General features: G+C 39.4%; 1 protein-coding gene across 4 annotated transcripts in view; it reads left to right on the top strand.

Annotated features, from left to right (window-relative positions):
- CDKL2 (cyclin dependent kinase like 2) overlaps positions 1-18,648 on the top strand; it is a 54,373-nt gene that overhangs the window by 3,815 nt on the left and 31,910 nt on the right. For all 4 annotated transcript variants that reach the window (XM_024245581.2, XM_024245580.2, NM_001132947.1 and 1 more), the window contains 2 exon segments: positions 1,005-1,201; positions 12,647-12,841. In XM_024245581.2, coding sequence (XP_024101349.1) covers positions 1,034-1,201; positions 12,647-12,841 — 363 coding nt within the window. In that variant the 5' untranslated portion in view covers positions 1,005-1,033.

The following is an 18,648-nucleotide window of genomic DNA, read 5'->3' as shown; positions in this document are numbered from 1 at the left end:
CTGACCTCAGGTGATCTGCCCTCCTCGGCCTTCTAAAGTGCTGGGATTACAGGTGTAAGCCACCGCACGTGGCCTGTGCATTTTGTTTATTTGTTTTGTTTTTGAGACAGATTCTCGCTCCATTGCTCAGGCTGGTGTGCAGTGCCATCACAGCTCACCGCAGCCTCAACCTCCTGGGCTCAAGCAATTCTCCTGCCTCAGCCTCCCAAGTAGCTGGGACTACAGGCATACACCACCACACTCAGCTAATTTAAAAATGTCTTTTGTAGAGACAGAGTCTTGCTATGTTGCCCAGGCTGGAATTGTGCTTTTTTTTTTTTTTTTTTTTTTTTTTTTTTTTTTTTTTTTTGAGACGGAGTCTCGCTCTGTCGCCCAGGCTGGAGTGCGGTGGCGTGATCTTGGCTCACTGCAAGCTCCGCCTCCCGGGTTCACGCCATTCTCCTGCCTCAGCCTCCCGAGTAGGTGGGACTGCAGGTGCCTGCCATCACGTCCGACTAATTTTTTTGTATTTTTAGTAGAGACGGGGTTTCACCGTGTTAGCCAGGATAGTCTCTATCTCCTGACCTTGTGATCCGCCCACCTCAGCCTCCCAAAGTGCTGGGATTACATGCGTGAGCCACTGCGCCCAGCCTGGAATTGTGCTTTTTAAAGTGAGTTGTAATTGTTATGTATGATAGCTCAAGTATTGCTTTATTAGAATTAAAAATATATGGAATTTCATTAACATGACATTTAGTAATTTAAAGTTAATGGCTTCAATTCCATTTGCCTTGTCTATTACGAAATGTGTGTGACCATTTTGGAAACATAGCTTAATGTGTGTGACCATTTTGAAAACATAGCTTACATGTAGAAACACTAGGAAATTGTGAATTAATACAGGACAGCCATGAACACAGTGACTACTCTAATATGGAAAACAAGCAGGGAAGAATTAATTTGCTGGGAAGGTGGAGAAAATTAATGTACTCAACGTTGTTAAATCTATGTTTTGGTTTTCACAGCAAAAAGTTTCTACTGACTTTAAATTAAAATGGAAAAATATGAAAACCTGGGTTTGGTTGGAGAAGGGAGTTATGGAATGGTGATGAAGTGTAGGAATAAAGATACTGGAAGAATTGTGGCCATAAAGAAGTTCTTAGAAAGTGACGATGACAAAATGGTTAAAAAGATCGCAATGCGAGAAATCAAGTTACTAAAGGTGAGTAAATGCATATATTGAATCGAAAAAATACGAGTATAAGTTTCTTTTTTGGCAATAAGAAGAAATACAATGATTAGATATGCAAATTCATTTATCTGGTGAATGTAAACCTGATTTTAAAAGTGTTTGTTCCTTCTCTCTGTATCTTTCTGTGTATTTATCAATCATCTATCTATAGTCTGTGTTAGGAGTCCCAAAGACCACCCCAGATTTGATGACTTTGTTAGGAGGAATTCCATTAATTTTTGTTCTTTATTATTTCATTTTTTCTACTTATTTGTATGGGTTTATTTTGCAGCCCTTTTTCCTAATTTGTTGAGATAGATGCTTGTCTAATTTCCAGACTTTTTTCCCCTCAAATATGCATTTAAGGATATACATTTTCCTGTAGGAACAGCTTGGTATGTATCTGGGAAATTTTGATTGTTAACAATATTTTCTCATTTCTGTTATATTTTTCTTAATCCCTGAGTTATTTAAAAGTATATTTCTGAATTTCCAAACATGGACATTTTCTAGGTTATTCGTTCCTGGTTATTTGTGAGACAACTGCCCTATGTTCTGAGTATACACCATGTAAGAATTTATTTCTTTGAAATTTCTTGATATTTGCTTTTTGGTTCAGAATATAGTCAACTAAAAAAAACCCTCTTGTTCTTGAAAAGTATTTCATATATGTTCATTAGTTCATGTTAATTGTGTTGTCCAAATCTTCCAAATTCTTATGTATTTTTCTTATATGCTTGTTTTATCCAACACTGAGAAGAAATATGTTAAAGTTTTCTTTTGTGATTATTGATTTTTCTACTTTTCATTGTAGTTCAGTTAATGTTTATTTTTATAAACAGAAACAGTATTAGTGTGTTATATTTAGAATTATTATATCTTGCTGTTGAGTTAAATCTTTTGTCATTATGCAATAACCCTTTTTATTATAGTAATATTTTGTTTCATTGGTTTTTTTTGAGACGGAGTCTCACTCTGTTACCAGGCTGGAGTGCAATGGCGCTATCTCAGTTCACTACAACCTCCTCCTCCTGGGTTCAAGCGATTCCCCTGCCTCAGCCTCACAAATAGCTGGGACTACAGGTGCGCCTCACCATGCCTGGCTAATTTTTTTTTCTTTGTATTTTAGTAGAGAAGGAGTTTCACCATGTTGATTGGGACGGTTTCGATCTCCTGACCTCATAATCCGCCCACCTCAGCCTCCCAAAGTGCTGGGATTACAGGTGTGAGCCACCACACCTGGTCGTTTCATTTTGTTTTTTTTTGAGTCAGGGTCTTGCTCTGTCCTCCAGGCTGGAGTGCAGTGGCATGATCATGGCTCACTGCAGCCTTGAACTCCTGGGCTCAAGCAATCCTACACCTCAGTCTCCCAAGTAGCTGGGATTGCAGGTGTGTGCCACTATGCCTGGCTAATTTTTTTATTTTTAGTAGAGATAAGGTCTCACTATGTTGCTCAGGCTGGTCTCAAATTCCTGAGCTAAACTAATCCTCCTACCTCGGCCTTTCAAAGTGTTGGGATTACAGGTGTGAGCCACCACACCTGGCCAGTATTTTGTTTTAAGATCTAATTTATTTGAAATTAATGAGTACATGCATTAGCTTAATTTTGGTTAGCATTTCCATAGTAAATCTTTTCCATATTTTTACTTCTAATTTTTCTGAATTCTTTTTTTTTCTTTCTTTTTTTGAGATGGAGTTTCACACTTGTCATCTAGGCTGGAGTGCAGTGGCGCAATCTTGGCTCACTGCAACCTCTGCCTACTGGGTTCAAGCGATTCTCCTGCCTCAGCCTCCTAAGTAGCTGGTATTATAGGCGCCTGCCACCATGCCTGGCTAATTTTTGTATTTTTAGTAGAGACGGGGTTTCACCATGTTGGCCAGGCTGGTCTCAAACTCCTGACCTCAGGTGATCTGCCCGCCTCAGCCTTCCAAAGTGTTGAGATTACAGGTGTGAGCCACCGTGCCTGGCCCCCTAATTTTTCTGAATTCTTGTTTAGATGTATCTCTTGTGAAAACCGTATAGTTATGTTTTGCTTTTTTCCTGTTTGATAATATTTGCCTTTTAATTGGAGCATTTATTCCATTTACTTGTAATATAATGTCTGATGTATTTTGAATATATATATCTACCACCTTAATATGTACTATTTGTATTACCAGTTCTCTATTTCTTTGTCTTTTGTTACTTTGGATTGATTACATTTATCATTCCTTTTTTTCTAATAACTTGGAAATTATACATTGTGTTTCTGTCTTTTAGTGGTTACACTAGGGATTTGTTAAAGTCTAATTATCTAATACTTCTTCTTGATCTTAATAATGGTGTTTGACACAGTCAAATCTTGTGACTTTTCCCTTATGGCTATCCAGTTGTCCCAGAAACATTTATTGAAAATACCATCTTTTTCCCCACTGTTCTGAATATTCCTTTTGCCACATGTTCTCCTATATAGGTAAGATTTTATTCTGTCTCATTGGTCTATTTGTTTAAGCTTGCGCCAGTAGCCCACAATCATGTTTATTCTAGTTAGTAGGTTTTTTTTTGAGATGGGGTCTTGCTGTATCACCCCGGCTGCAGTGCAGTGGCATGATCTTGACTCATTGCAATCTCTGCCTCCCAGGCTCAAGTGATTCTCCCACTTCAGCCTTCTGAGTAGCTGGGCCTACAGGCATGTGCCACCATGCTTGGCTAATTTTTGTATTTTTTTGGGTAAAGATAGGGTTTTGCCATGTTGCCTAGGCTAGTCTTGAGCTGCTTGGCTCAAGCAATCCACCCTCCTCAGCCTTCCAAAGTACTGGGATTACATGTGTGAGCCACTGCAGCTGGCCTAGTTTGTAAGTTTTTATATCTGGTAGAATAAATCCTTCTGTTTTGTCCTTCTTCTATAAGACCACCTTCCCTATTTTTATCTGTTTGCATTTCCATGTAAATTTTAGAATCAATTTACCAGTGTTCATAAAAACTCTAGGAATTTAATTGAATTTATGAAGATCAATTTGTGGAGAATTGATGTGTTTACAATATTGCATCCAGTTCATGAACATTGTATAATCCTTTTGTTTCTTGGTCTTCTTGTCTGTTTTTTTTTTTTTGAGATGGAGTCTTGCTCTGTCACCCAGGCTGGAATGCAGTGGTGCGATCTTGTCTCACTGCAACCTCTACCCCCTGGGTTCAAGCAATTCTCCTGCCTCAGCCTCCCAAGTAGCTGGGATTACAGGTGCCCGCCACTACACCTGGATAATTTTTGTATTTTAGTCGAGGCGGGGTTTCACCATGTTGGCCAGGCTGGTCTCAAACTCCTGACCTCGTGATCCAGCCACTTCGGCCTCCCAAAGTGTTGGGATTACAGGCGTGAGCCACCAGGCCTGGCCAGTCTTCTTGTCTTAACATACACTTTGTCATTAGTGTGTTTGTACTTTTGATCATTATTTATACGATATATACTTTTTAATCCTTTCTCCTGTTAACCTTCTGTGTCATTAGATGTAAAGTATATCTCTTATAAGCAGACACAGTTGTTTCTTTTGTTTTATTCAGTCTGACCGTCTTTGTATTTTACTTAGAGTGTTTAGTCTATTTATATTTAATATAAAACTTACATATTTGGATTTATACTTATCTTCCTAGTTGCCTTCCATATATCTAGGTTTTTTCTTTTTAAAAATTATTTTGTTAAACATTCTTTTACTAGTATTTTAGAGATTGTTCTAGATATTTTAATATACAAACTTGATTTATTGATACTCAAACAGGTACTTTTACAATGCAAAATCTTACCCCCTCCTTTCTCCCCTCCACCCATCAGATATATGTGTTATTGCTGCTATGTAATATTGTTAAATTCTGTATATAGTTAAATCCCTTTTAAAATTGTTCACAGTCAGCAGTTATTAGGATATACCTAATATTACCCTTTCTATTACTCTTTAATCTTCCCTACATTTCTGAGTTTCCATCTGGGGTCATTTTCCTTATGCTTAAAGCACTTCCTTTATTTTCTTTAAAGCAAATCTGATGATAAGAAATTCTATTCATTTTTGTTAGCATAAAAAAAAAGTATGTATTCTACTTTGTGTTTAAAATACTATTTCAAGCTAGATGTGATAGCGTGGGCCTATAGTCTTTGCTATTCAGGAGGCTGAGGTGGGAGGATCACCTGAGCCCAGAAGTTTGAGACTGTGGTGTGCAATGATCATGCCTGTGAATAGCCACTGCACTTCAGCCTGGGCACTGTAGTAAGATCTCATCGCTTAAAAAAAAAAAGAAAAAAAGGCTGTCTTCTCAGGATGTAGCATTCAGGGTTGTCAGTTAATTACATTCAGTATGTTCAAGATAGAATCCTACTGTTCTGCTGGCTCCATTGCTTGTATTGAAAAGCTAGACATCAGTCTTATTGTGTTCCTTAATAACCATTTTCTTCTAGATACTTTTAAGGTTTTCTCTTTGGTTTTCAGGAGTTTACAATAATATGCCCAGGTGTGGGGTTTTTTTTTTGTCTGTTAATTTTATGGCTCTTGCTTCTATCAAATAATGTCATCTGTCACTTTTAAAAAATGCTCAGTCTGGGCATGGTGGCTCAAGCTTGTAATCTCAGCACTTTGGGAGGCCAAGGTGGGTGGATGACTTGAGATCAGGAGTTCGAGACCAGCCTGGCCAACGTGGTGAAACCCTGTCCCTACTAAAAATACAAAAATTAGCTGGGCGTGGTGGTGCACGCCTGTAGTCCCAGCTACTTGGGAGGCTGAGGCAGGAGAATCTCTTGAACCTGGCAGGCAGAGGTAGAAGTAAACCAAGATTGTGCCACTGCACTCCAGCCTGGGCAACAGACAAAGACTCCATCTCAAAAAAAAAAAAAAAATACTCAGCTACAATTGTTGCTTCACATACTGCTACTGTCCCATTCTCTCTTCTCCATTTAAGAATTCAGCTTCATATACTAAGGTTCATATCAGCTACTACTGATAGCTTGAGGACTTTTAGGGCTAACCCAAATGAAAGGATTTCACCAGCACTGTACTCCTTCTTTTCACCTTCATGGCCCCTGAACGTCAATCACTGCTACCTTAGGCCTGCAACATGGTGAAAAGTGCTACTGATCCTCTTAGTCTTCCCTCTAAAGTGGCATATGTTTCTTGGGTTAAAAAAATTTGGCCCTGATTGCCTGGCTCACTTTTCTGGGTTTCTGTCTTCCTAGCCCAGGTATTTTTTACTATATTATCTTTTTCGTTCCTCCAAGTAGTTGTGTTATATATTTTGTCCAGCTTTTCTACTTGCATTCAGTTGGAGAATTGTTACAAATTACCTAGTCTACTGTTACTGTGAACAAAAGTAATTATACTTTTCCATCCTAGAATTTTTATTTGGGTCCACATCTGTTATGTTACTTTTTATGGTTTTAAGTTCCCTCCATTTTTTGAGGTTGGCTTTCTTTTTTAAAGAGTAGTAGTCCATATCTGATAATTACAATATCTGAAGTCATTCTGTATCTGTTTCAATTGCCGATATTTTCTGTTATTTCTTACTTATCGTGTCTTATTTCATTGTATGCCTGCTTATCTTCAATTTTGTGCTGAACCTTATCTTTGAAATACTATTATTATCATTGTTATTATTTTTTAGACAGGGTCTTGCTCTGTCACCCAGGCTGTAGTGCAGTGGTGCAATTATGACTCACTTCAGCCTCAATCTTGCAGACTGAAGCAGTCTTCCTGCCTTAGCTTCCTAAGTAGCTTTGGAGCTTGGACTACAGGCATGTGCCACCATGCCCAGCTAATTTTTTTTATTTTTTGTGGAGACAGGGTCTCAGTATGTTGCCCAGACTAGTCTCAAACTACTGAGCTCAAGTAATTTTTCCGCCTCAACCTCCCCAAATGCTAGAATCATAGGCGGGAGCCACCACGCTTGTCCTGAAAGATTATTTTTTAAAAATAATTTGAGGCTAAGGTAAAACTATTTTTCTCTACAATTTTTATTTCATTCTTCCATGTTCATGGGCACTATGCCAGTAATCAATTTATTGTCTCTCAACTCCAAATCACTCCTTTTTTTACCTACTTTGTGATACTAGAGCTGGACTCTGTAAACTTTTCTTTTTTTTTGGCCAGCTGATTTGATTTTTGTCAACAGATAGAGGGCATGGAAAGACACTGTCAGTCCTTAGCAAGAGGAAGAGGCTTTTCTTCCAGCTTCTGGTGTGTGTTTTTTTTTTTTTTTTTTTTTGATACAGCTGTGAGCCCATCACCATGTGGGAGGTCTGTTAGCTCACTTCAGCATCTTTCAAGGACCAGTTCTGGCCTACCTGCACATTCTGGTGAGTTTCTCTACCAACTGCTGGCCACTCTACAAACCATCTCTGGCCTGTGTGCTCTGGTGAATTTTTTCACTATTGGCAATCTTTACATTTTTGTGGCTGCTGGGCCATTTCCAATGAGGACTACATGTCTGGTGGTTATTGGGGGCTCTTCTACATTTTTAGTTCCTTCTTGTGCCCTATGTACTTTCCTTCAGCCCCAAAAGTGGGGCTTCCTGTATGTGCTAGTTTAAACATATCCCTTAGAGTTTTCTTTTACCCCCTTTAGTAATTAACTACCCTTTGTAATGAAAAATTATTTACATTAAAATTTTCCCAGTTCTGGTTTCTGTCTGATACAAGCACACTACCAGCCCAGGACCTCCTTAGTAAGTTCAAAGTTCTTGCTTATAGTCTCTTTTTATCTTGTGTTTCTCATTATCCTTTAGAATTGAATGTTGTTTTTGAAATTTTATTTGTAGAAATATTTTGAGGCTAAGGTAAGGTTTTCTTTGTCCAGAGGCGATATTCATTTGCTTCTGACAGGTACATGGAGATGCTCCCAGTCCAGTATGTGAATCCAAGTTCAAGGCTTTTAGTTCCTTGAATGTGATGTTAAGTCTAGTGATGCCTCGTTTATTTCTGTTCATTTTCACTCTGGAGGATGTAGTTTTTTGGGTCCTAGCTTTAATTGGAGGTGGTTTTTCAGATATCCCACCTTTAGAAGGCTTTTGGACTTTGGCTTTTCCCTTTTAGCCTTGGGGAGCCACAAAAATCAAAGCTCATTTCCACATTTGTTACTTGATGTCAAAATTAGCTTTGAGTCCTGAGGTTAACTCTCTGGATTCTCATGTTCTTGATTTTTGCACAGTAATCCTCACTGTCGTTTTAGCCTTTTATATGTTTAAGAAGATTTTTTGAAAATTAATCCAACTTTTACAGAATTTTCAATGGCTGGGCGCAGCGACTCACTCCTGTAATCCCAGCACTTTGGGAGGCCAAGGCGGGCGGATCACCTAAGGTCGGGAGTTCCAGACCAGCCTGACCAACATGGAGAAACCCCGTCTCTACTAAAAATACAAAATTAGCCGGGCATGGTGGCGCATGTCTGTAATCCCAGCTACTCGGGAGGCTGAGGCAGGAAAATTGCTTGAACCTGGCAGGCGGAGGAGGTTGCGGTGAGCCGAGATCGCGCCATTGCACTCCAGCCTGGGCAACAAGAGCGAAACTCCGTCTCAAAAAAAAAAAAAAAAAAAGAATTTTCAATTGGAGGGCTGATCTGAGTTATTCAGTCTGCCATTACCAAAGAAGGTAACCATCTGCCATTAAAAATATAAGCACAAAGACAGAGAACCTGTGGAGCTGATAGTCTGTGCTTTTTTTTTTTGAGACCGAGTCTCGCTCTGTTGCCCAGGCTGGAGTGCAGTGGCACGATCTCGGCTCACTGCAACCTCCGCCTCCTGAGTTCAAGCGATTCTCATGCTTCAGCCTCCTGAGTAGCTGGGACTACAGGCACCCGCCACCACGCCCGGCTAATTTTTGTATTTTCAGTAGAGACAGGGATTCACCATTTTGGCCAGGCTGATCTCGAACTCCTGACCTCATGATCCGTCCGCCTTGGCATCCCAAAGTGCTGGGATTACAGGCATGAGCCACCATGCCCGGCCGATAGTCTGTGTTTTAATTATGATTGCAGGGTTGGAGCTACTGTGGAAATCTTTGCAAGAAGGACTTGACATAGAGTAGAGAAAGAGAAATTATCTGGTGCTATACTGTGAATTTTTTATAAAGAGTAAAAAGTTTTAGTGTAATGTTTTCTTCTATTAGAAATGTGCCAAAACAGCCCAATGGAACAACTGACACTCTAGTATTATTTAGATTTCTTAATTTGATAAAATAGAACTTGCCAGAATTTATAGTTCCATTAGGATATGAAATTTGTGGGTTTTGGGGCATTTTTTGTTGGTTTGTTTAGTTTTTTTTTTTTTGTTCAGTTTTGAGAAGGTGTTTTAATCATGCCTCTACCAGTTATTGCTGTGTGACCTTGGACAAGTTCCTTAACCTCTGTGTGAGTTAGTTGCTTCAGCTATAAAGCAGGATAATAATTGTACCTATTTCATGAGGCTTTTGTGCTTAGAATAGTACCTGGAACATAGTAAGCATTGTGTAAATATTAGTTATTATTATGTATAATATCGTACTCTTTTATAACTTTTATTTTTTTCTTGGCAACACTTCTTTTACATTGTAAAATGTCTGTTTTAAGGGAAGGCAGGGTAGAAGTTTTTTTTTTTTACTTTTAAGTTCAGGGGTACATGTGCAGGATGTACAGGTTTGTTACATACGTAAACATGTGTCATGGGGGTTTGTTGTACAGATTATTTCATCACCTAGGTATTCAGCCTGGTATCCATTAGGCTAATGATTAGGTGATGATGGTACCTAGTTTTTTAATTTGTTGAGCACACAATTCTTGATGACTTGGAGCTCTTTCCAAATGGACTAGACTACCAAGTAGTTCAAAAGTACTTGTTTCAGATTATTAATAATGGAATTGGATTTTGTCTCGGTCATGATGTAAGTCTTGGGTTTAAAGAATTATTTGTCAGTCATTTTTCCTGGTCCTCTCCCTTCTCCCACCCTTTGCCCTCTGGTAGGCCCCAGTGTATGTTGTTCCCCTCTATGTGCCCTCATCATTTAGCTCCCACTTATAAGTGACAACATGTGGTATTTGGTTTTCTGTTCCTGTTAGTTTGCTGAGGATAATGGCTTCCAGCTCCATCCATGTCCCTGCAAAGGACATGATCTCATTCTTTTTTATGGCTGTGTAATATTCCATGATGTATATGTATAACTCTTTAAAAAATATTTTTCTATATGATCTCTGTCTGAATTCCTTTTTTTTTTGGAGATGGAGTCTTGCTCTGTCACCCAGGCTGGAGTGCAGTGGTGCAATCTCGGCTCACTGCAACTTCCACCTCCTGGGTTTAAGCGATTCTCCTGCCTCAGCCTCCTTAGAAGCTGGGATTACTTCATTGATATTACTTCATTACTTCATGGTGGTGGCCAGGCATGCCACCACGCCTGGCTAATTTTTTTGTATTTTTGATAGAGATGGGGTTTTGCCATGTTGGCCAGGCTGGTCTTGAACTCCTGACCTCAGGTGATCCACCTGCCTCAGCCTCCCAAAGTGCTGGGTTTACAGGTGTGAACCACCGTGCCCGGCCCCTGAATTCCTTTTATTATTTTTATATTTATATTGGATGTGTTTCCTTGGTAACCTTTTTTCATTTTTTAATTTTTTAAGAGACAGAGTCTCACTCTGTCACCCAGGCTGGAATGCAGTGGCATGATCATAGTTTATTGCAGCCTACAATTCCTGGCCTCAACCTGTCCCTCCACTTCAGCCTCCCAAAGTGCTGGGATTGCAGGCATGAGCTACCATGCCTAGCCATATTGCTTACCTTGATAACTATAGTGTTAAATAACATAGTTACTTCTTTGTAAATTAATTATTATATTTCTATTTCGTTTTCTCTCCCACTCACCTACCATCTGATTTTAGAAAATATCTTATTTATTTTAGTGTTTTGTTTTTTCATTTTGTTTCAAGATAAGGTCTTGCTTTGTTGCTCGAGCTGAAGTGCAGAGGCATAATCATAGCTCACTACACTCATTGCAGCCTCCAACTTGCGGGCTCAAGTGATTCTCCCACATTAACCTCCCAAGTAGCTGGGACTAGAGGTGTGCCCAACCACACCAGGCTAATTTTTAAAATTTTTTCTAAAGATGGGGTCTCACTATGCCCAGGCTGGTCTCAAATTCCTGGCCTCAAGTGATTCTCTTGCTTTGTCCTCCCAAGTCACTGGGATTACAGGTGTGAGCCACTGCACCTGGTGTATATATACACTTTTATCTTGTTTACATCTTCTATATCATTTGTGCATTGTTGCATTTAAAATGTTCACTTTCTGTTTCGTAACCATGATGCCCACATTTGTATAAGATTTAGTCCTGCCTTAAATGGATTCAGTGCTCATGTCGTCTTTTACTTGAATGACAATTTGGTTGGGTATAAAGTTCTTGGATCATACTTGGATTTTCTTGAGGATTTTGAGAGCTGTATTCTGCATTCCATTGGTTTCTTTCCCTTTAAAGGTGGCAACATTTTTTTCTGGTGAGTGTTAATCTACCATTTGTGTTTCTTTCTCCTTTCTTCCTCATTGCTTACATCTTTGATTGGTTCCTTTTTTATTGTTTCTTATAATAAAGTCTGAGTCTTTGGAGGACTATTTGTAGGAGGTTCTGGGGAGAGGCCATGACTTTGTTTCAGGCTAGCAGGAATTTACCATAATTCACAATGGTGTTCCTTATCACATATGCCTGAGTGTGGGATTTAATTCTATTAGGTTTAATTTCTCTAAAACTTGCAGTTGCAGGTTTCTTCATAATGAATTGTTTTGCCTTCTACACTGCCTCACTGAGAGATTGTTTCCAGCAAATGTGTTTCTGTGTGATTCCTTATCCAGCCCTTCCCCACTGCTGTTTCTTGGTGCCATTCAGTTCTAGGGTTGTTTTCACTGCTGTCTATGAGCCTTATTTCATATATATATATTTCATATATATTTCATATATTTCATATATATACACACACACACACACACACACACACACACACACATGTGTTTATAGTTTTCCATTATAGTAAAGGAGGACTTTTTTGTCTTTTCAGGGTATGTCACTGGCTTCAGAGAACTCTTACGCTGCCAGCTTTGTAGCCACAGATGATCTTTTGGTGTCTTCCTATACTCCTGTTTGACCTTGATTAGATTTAGTAGTCCCATCTCATTTGTTGTGAGTAGGGGGTCATAGATCCCTCTTAGTTTCAGCAAAGATGGAGTTACACTTATTTTTCTTATTAGCTTTATTTTGTTCTCTGAGAGGAGAAAGGAGCAATATAGTCTCTCAATTGTAGTTTAAAAACCAGAATATGCTTTTACAATTTACACTGTATATGCATTTTATTTATATATTTTTCTTATGCTGAGATCTATTTTAAATAATTAATTGCTAATAATTTGATCTTAGTTTATATAAACTATTTTGCATTTTTAAATAACAGCTATTTTGCATTTTTTAATAACAGCAACTGAGGCATGAAAACTTGGTGAATCTCTTGGAAGTGTGTAAGAAAAAAAAACGGTGGTACCTAGTCTTTGAATTTGTTGACCACACAATTCTTGATGACTTGGAGCTCTTTCCAAATGGACTAGACTACCAAGTAGTTCAGAAGTATTTGTTTCAGATTATTAATGGAATTGGATTTTGTCACAGTCACAATGTAAGTATTGGGTTTAAATGATTTGCTTTATCACATATGTATTCATTAATTAATCCTTTAATCTGTCTTATTGATTTACGTATTTGAAAATAAGTTGTAGACATCAGTGTACTTTAACACTAAATACTTCATCTGTGCATCTATTAATTGGAGTTAAATATTTGTTTTCTGGGTTTTTTTGTTTGTTTGTTTGTTTTGTTTTTTTCTGAGACAGAGTCTTGCTCTTTCACCCAGGCTGGAGTGCAGTGGCAAGATCTCAGCTCACTGCAACCTCTGCCCCCCCAGGTTCAAGTGATTTTCCTGCCTCAGCCTCCTGAGTAGCTGGGATTACAGGCATGCACCACTACGCCCGGCTAATTTTTGTATTCTTGGTAGAGATGGGGTTTCACCATGTTGGCCAGGCTGGTCTCAAAACTCCTGACCTCAGGTCATCTGCCTGCCTTGGCCTCCCAAAGTGCTGGGATTACAGGCATGAGCCACCGTGCCTGGCCCTATTTTCTGTTCCTTTTTAAGGTAATATTTACTAAGTGAAATGCACAAATTTTAAGTGATGAATTTTGAGAAATGTATAGACCCAAGGGTCTGTGTATTTGTTAGTGTTCTCTTGCCTAATTACAAAGTGTGAATGTATGAAAATTTCTACCCTTACCCTGTAGTCTATCACAATAATTTTATATACTTTGAGTATCATATAAAAGCACCTACAAGAAGAGTGATACCTATAAAGTATAAATGAATAGGTCAACACATAGATTTTGCCAGTTTTACAAAATATTTTAAATGACTTTTTTTGTGTGATTATAAAAGTAATAAACATTAATGGTAGAAAAATTTAATACTAAAGATAATTATAAAAGAAAGAAAAAATCATTTTACATACCTGCCACCTAAATTGATATATTTCTTTTTGGTTATTATTCTTATTCACTGTCTTTAATTTTTTAACTGTCTTTTATTGTGTAGTTTTGTTATGTTACTGAGTTATAGTGTGAAGTTTACATATATAAAAAAATTGCTCAGTAGAGGCAGATACCTAGTTTCCACTGGGAAAAACACTGCCCTTTTTTAGGAGGCCTTCCATAGTGGCCTCCTGGCAACTTTGGAATGATCCAGGCTCAGAAAATCTATTTTGAGAAACCTAATTTTGAGACTGTCTCTTAGGGCAGACTCACATTGACCAAACTCAGGAGACTGAATGCCAGTTTAGTAAATTGCAAAGAGAGATAATTGTTACAGGGGTGAAATATATAAAGTAGAATAACAATAATGTTGGATTTGCAAGAAATCAGATCAGCATGAGGTGTTAGTGAATCAAATACTTAATGTATCAGTTTAAAAGATACTGACTCATCCTTCTTCATAAAAATGATGATATCTTCCCAATGGGCCTGTAATATTTGGGGTTAGGTGGCTGAATGCCCTACATTCATCTCTGTACTAAGGATAGGCTTGCCAGTGGAACCAGTAAGCAAAAAGAACCATTGTCTCTCTCACATTAGAAGCGCATTTGAATGTGTCCTGCCTACATTGCTTCTGTGTCCTTTTATTTTTATAGTTTCATGATGAATCAACCCATGTTTAATATAACACATTCTACCTTTAGATGTACAGATACATCCAGGCAGTTTAGAGTCAAGTACTGCTGGCATGAGTGCCATTCTATGTTTAAGGAAAGAGATTTTAGGCCTGGTGTGGTGGCTTATGCCTGTAATCCTAGCACTTTGTGGGGCCGAGGTGGTCTGATCACTTGAGGTCGGAAGTTCGAAACCAGCCTGGCCAACGTGGTGAAACCCCATCTCTACTAAAAATATAAAAAAATTAGCCGGGCATGGTGGCAGGCACCTGTAATCCCAGCTACTTGGGAGGCTGAGGCAGGAGAATTGCTTGGACCTAGGAGGCGGAGGTTGCAGTGAGCTGAGATTGTGCCACTGCCCTCCAGCCTGGGCAACACAGCGAGACTCTGTCTCAAAAAAAAAAAAAAAAAGATTTTAAATCCAGTTTCTCCGGGTGCGGTGGCTCACGCCTGTTAATTCCAGCAATCTGAGAGGCCGAGGCGGGCAGATCACCTGAGGTCGGGAGTTTGAGACCAGCCTGGCCAACATGGAGAAACCCCATCTCTACTAAAAATACAAAATTAGCTGGGCGTGGTGGCACATGCCTGTAATCCCAGCTACTGGGAAGGCTGAGGCAGGAGAATCGCTTGAACCTGGGAGGCAGAGGTTGCGGTAAGCTGAGATTGTGCCAAGCCGAGATTGTGCCATTGCACTCCAGCCTGGGCAACAAGAGCGAAACTCCATCTCAAAAAAAAAAAAAAAAAAAGTGGTTCCCTGCTAAGCTTCAGAGCATTTACATATCTCTTTAAACTATAGAAAATGTGAATTTTTATGGGTGGAGAACTGATCTCACTCTAATTTATGAACACTTGTCTCAAGGGAGCATTAGTGTTATTAGTGTTGCCTGACATACTACTTTTCTTCTAGTCCATTTACTCTTTTTTTTTTTTTTTTTTGAGGCAGAATCTCACTCTGTCACCCATGCTAGAGTGCAGTGGTGCAATCTTGGCTCACTGCAACCTCTGCCTCCTAGGTTCAAGCGATTCTCCTGCCTCAGCCTCTCAAGTAGCTGGGATTACCGGTGTGCACCATCACGCCTGGCTAATTTTTGTATTTTTAGTAGAGATGGGGTTTCGTCATGTTGGCCAGGCTGGTGAACTTCTGGCCTCAAGTGATTGGCCCACCTTGGCCTCCCAATGTGCTGGGATTACAGGCGTGAGCCACTGTGCCCAACCTCCATTTACTCTTAAACTCTTCTAGATTGTGATTTCTTACCCTCTTCTCAAACCCTAGTACCTCTTCTCCAATCCTTACTCTCAGCCCCTAGTTAAATGGAGATGCTAAAGCACCTATCCTTAGGGTTATTGTGAGAATAAAATAAGTTAAAACATGAAAAACATTTAGAATAGTGCCTGACACGTAAATATTCAAGTGTCAGCTATTATTACCATTATTATTAAAGGTATATTTTAAGGTTTTGTTTTCTGGGCAGTTAACATTTCTCTTTTTAATGTAGACAGATAACAATGGTAGTGGCTGGAATAAAACACACAAATATATACATAGATACATACATATATATAAACACATATACGTACACATAAGGATGAGATGCTTGACTTTAAGAAAATGAAAACATTTATTCTCAAATATATTATTCATTTTTAAATGTATCTATATATGTGAGCACTTGAATTTTTTAAAATATAAATATGATTTTAATCCTTTATGAGCCAGACTGAATAACATATTTAAAAACAAATTTAAGATTGCTGCCCATTGAAGTTTGACCCAAATAGTACAGAACATTATGAGGTTTGTAGAACCCTAAACGACTTTTTTTACTGAAATTATTAGGTATCATAATTTATTTAGGTTATATCTAGTATTAAAGACCCATGTCAGAGCCTACCCTTTTCATAGTACTTTCTCTGGCCACCCTAGTCTGCAATGATGGATTTTAGGAAAAATTCAACTCGTATCATCTTGGTTATACTTAGAATCTATTATATTACCATAAGTTATAAGGTATTAGAGTTGGGAAGAAACATGGTGATCATGCACTTTATCCATCTCATTTGTGGGCTGAGAAAATAGAAAGATTGAGTTGTCTATGGCTGTACTGAAAACCAGGCACTAGACCCAGGTCTCCCGACTCCCAGTTTAGCTCTTTCTTTTTTTCTTTTTTCTTTTTTCTTTTTTTTTTTGAGATGGAGGCTCGTTCTGTCGCCCAGGATGGAGTGCAGTGGCTCGATTTTGGCTCACTGCAAGCTCTACCTCCCAGATTCACGCCATTCTCCCTGCCTCAGCCTCCCGAGTAGCTGGGACTACAGGCGCCCACCACCATGCCTGGCTAATTTTTTGTATTTTTGGTAGAGATGGGGTTTCACTGTATTAGCCAGGATGTCTCGATCTCCTGACCTCGTGATCCACCCGCCTCGGTCTCCCAAAGTGCTGGGATTACAGGTGTGAGCCACCGCGCCCAGCCCCAGTTTAGCTCTTTCTAACACAGCATAGGTGGTCTGTGCCCTCATCACTGATATCTAGGGTAATGAAAGTTGGTAGCCTATACAACACTGGACCTGTGCCCTCATCACTGATATCTAGGGTAATGAAAGTTGGTAGCCTATACAACATGCTCAGCAATGGCAGATTGCCATTTAGGATGCTGGTCTTCTGAAAGAGTTAAAACAAATCTATCTTTTTTAGTTTTCAAAATACAATTTGCTTATATTAGAGAATTAGGCCTAATAATGTCTTTTGCCTAGCTGTAAATTTTTAAATATATATAATATATATTTTATATATATAATATATATGATATTTTATATATATATATATTTTTTGAGATGGAGTCTCTGTCGCCCAGGCTGGAGTGCAATGTTGTAATCTTGGCTCACTGCAACCTTCCCCCTCCTAGGTTCAAGAGATTCTCCTGCCTGAGCCTCCCAAGTAGCTGGGATTACAGGTGCCTGCCACAGCGCCCGGCTAATTTTTGTATTTTGACTAGAGATGGGGTTTCACCATGTTGGCCAGGCTGGTCTCAAACTCCTGACCTCGTGATCCACCCGCCTGAACCTCCCAAAGTGTTGGGATTACAGGCGTGAGCCACTGCACCTGGCCAGATTTTTAAATATTATCTGACTATCAGCATCCTGTTTTATTCTTACAAAGTCTCTCCTTTAGAAATTTTAATCAGTGATGTTTTTGTTTACTCTTTACATTTCCAATTGCCTGATGAATGTCTATGCTTGGGTGCTCAGCATTCCACCCAAAAGTCCAATGATTAAAACTAAACTAATTATTCCACTAAAACTAACTTTCTCTAGGCTTTTCTAATTTTGAAAATGAAACCACCGTTCTTTTAAATTCTCAGGTTCAAACAAAATATCTATGACTCTTCTAAATTCTATTTCTTTCTTTTTTTTTTTTTTTTTTTGAGATGGAGTCTCACTCTGTCACCCAGGCTGGAGTACAGTGGTGTGATCTCGGCTCACTGCAACCTCCACCTCCCAGGTTCAAGCGATTCTCCTGCCTCAGTCACTCAAGTAGCTGGGATTACAAGCGCGTGCCAGCACGCCCAGCTACTTTTTTGTATTTTAGTAGAGACAGGGTTTCACCATGTTGGCCAGGCTGGTCTTGAACTCCTGACCTCAAGTGATCTGCCTGCCTCGGCCTCCCAAAGTGTTGGGATTACAGGCGTGAGCCACTGCGTGCGGCCTATTGAGTTTTGATTTATTGTATTTCTAAACTGTATTTCCTCCTTCCCATTCCTCTGAGCACCAACCTAGGTTAGACCTTTATCACCTCATACTGGTCCCACTTCTCTTCTTCCTGCCTCTCGTCTTCCTCTCTGATTTAGCTCATTTATGGCCAACGTCAATTTTAAACACCACATTGTCTATCACTTCCATGGCTTCCCAGGGTCTTGCCACACTTCCTAGTATGTCAGCTGAGATATTCCTCCTCCACTTCATACAACCTATATTCTAGAAAAAAAGGTTTTCCGGCCAGGCGCAGTGGCTCATGCCTGTAATCCCAGCACTTTGGGAGGCCGAGGCAGGTGGATCACCTGAGGTCAGGAGTTTGAGACCATCCTGGCCAACATGGTGAAACCCTGTCTCTACTAAAAGTACAAAAATTGGTTGGGTATGGTGGCAGGCGCCTGTAATCTCAGCTACTCGGGAGGCTGAGACAGGAGAATCGCTTGAACCCGGGAGGCGGAGGTTGCAGTGAGACGAAATCACGCCATTG

This window comes from Pongo abelii, chromosome 3 (genome assembly GCF_028885655.2).
Source record: "Pongo abelii isolate AG06213 chromosome 3, NHGRI_mPonAbe1-v2.0_pri, whole genome shotgun sequence".
Taxonomy (NCBI): domain Eukaryota; kingdom Metazoa; phylum Chordata; class Mammalia; order Primates; family Hominidae; genus Pongo; species Pongo abelii.
The sequence above is the reverse complement of the archived record's forward strand: the minus strand, read 5'-3'. Positions and strand labels throughout refer to the sequence as shown.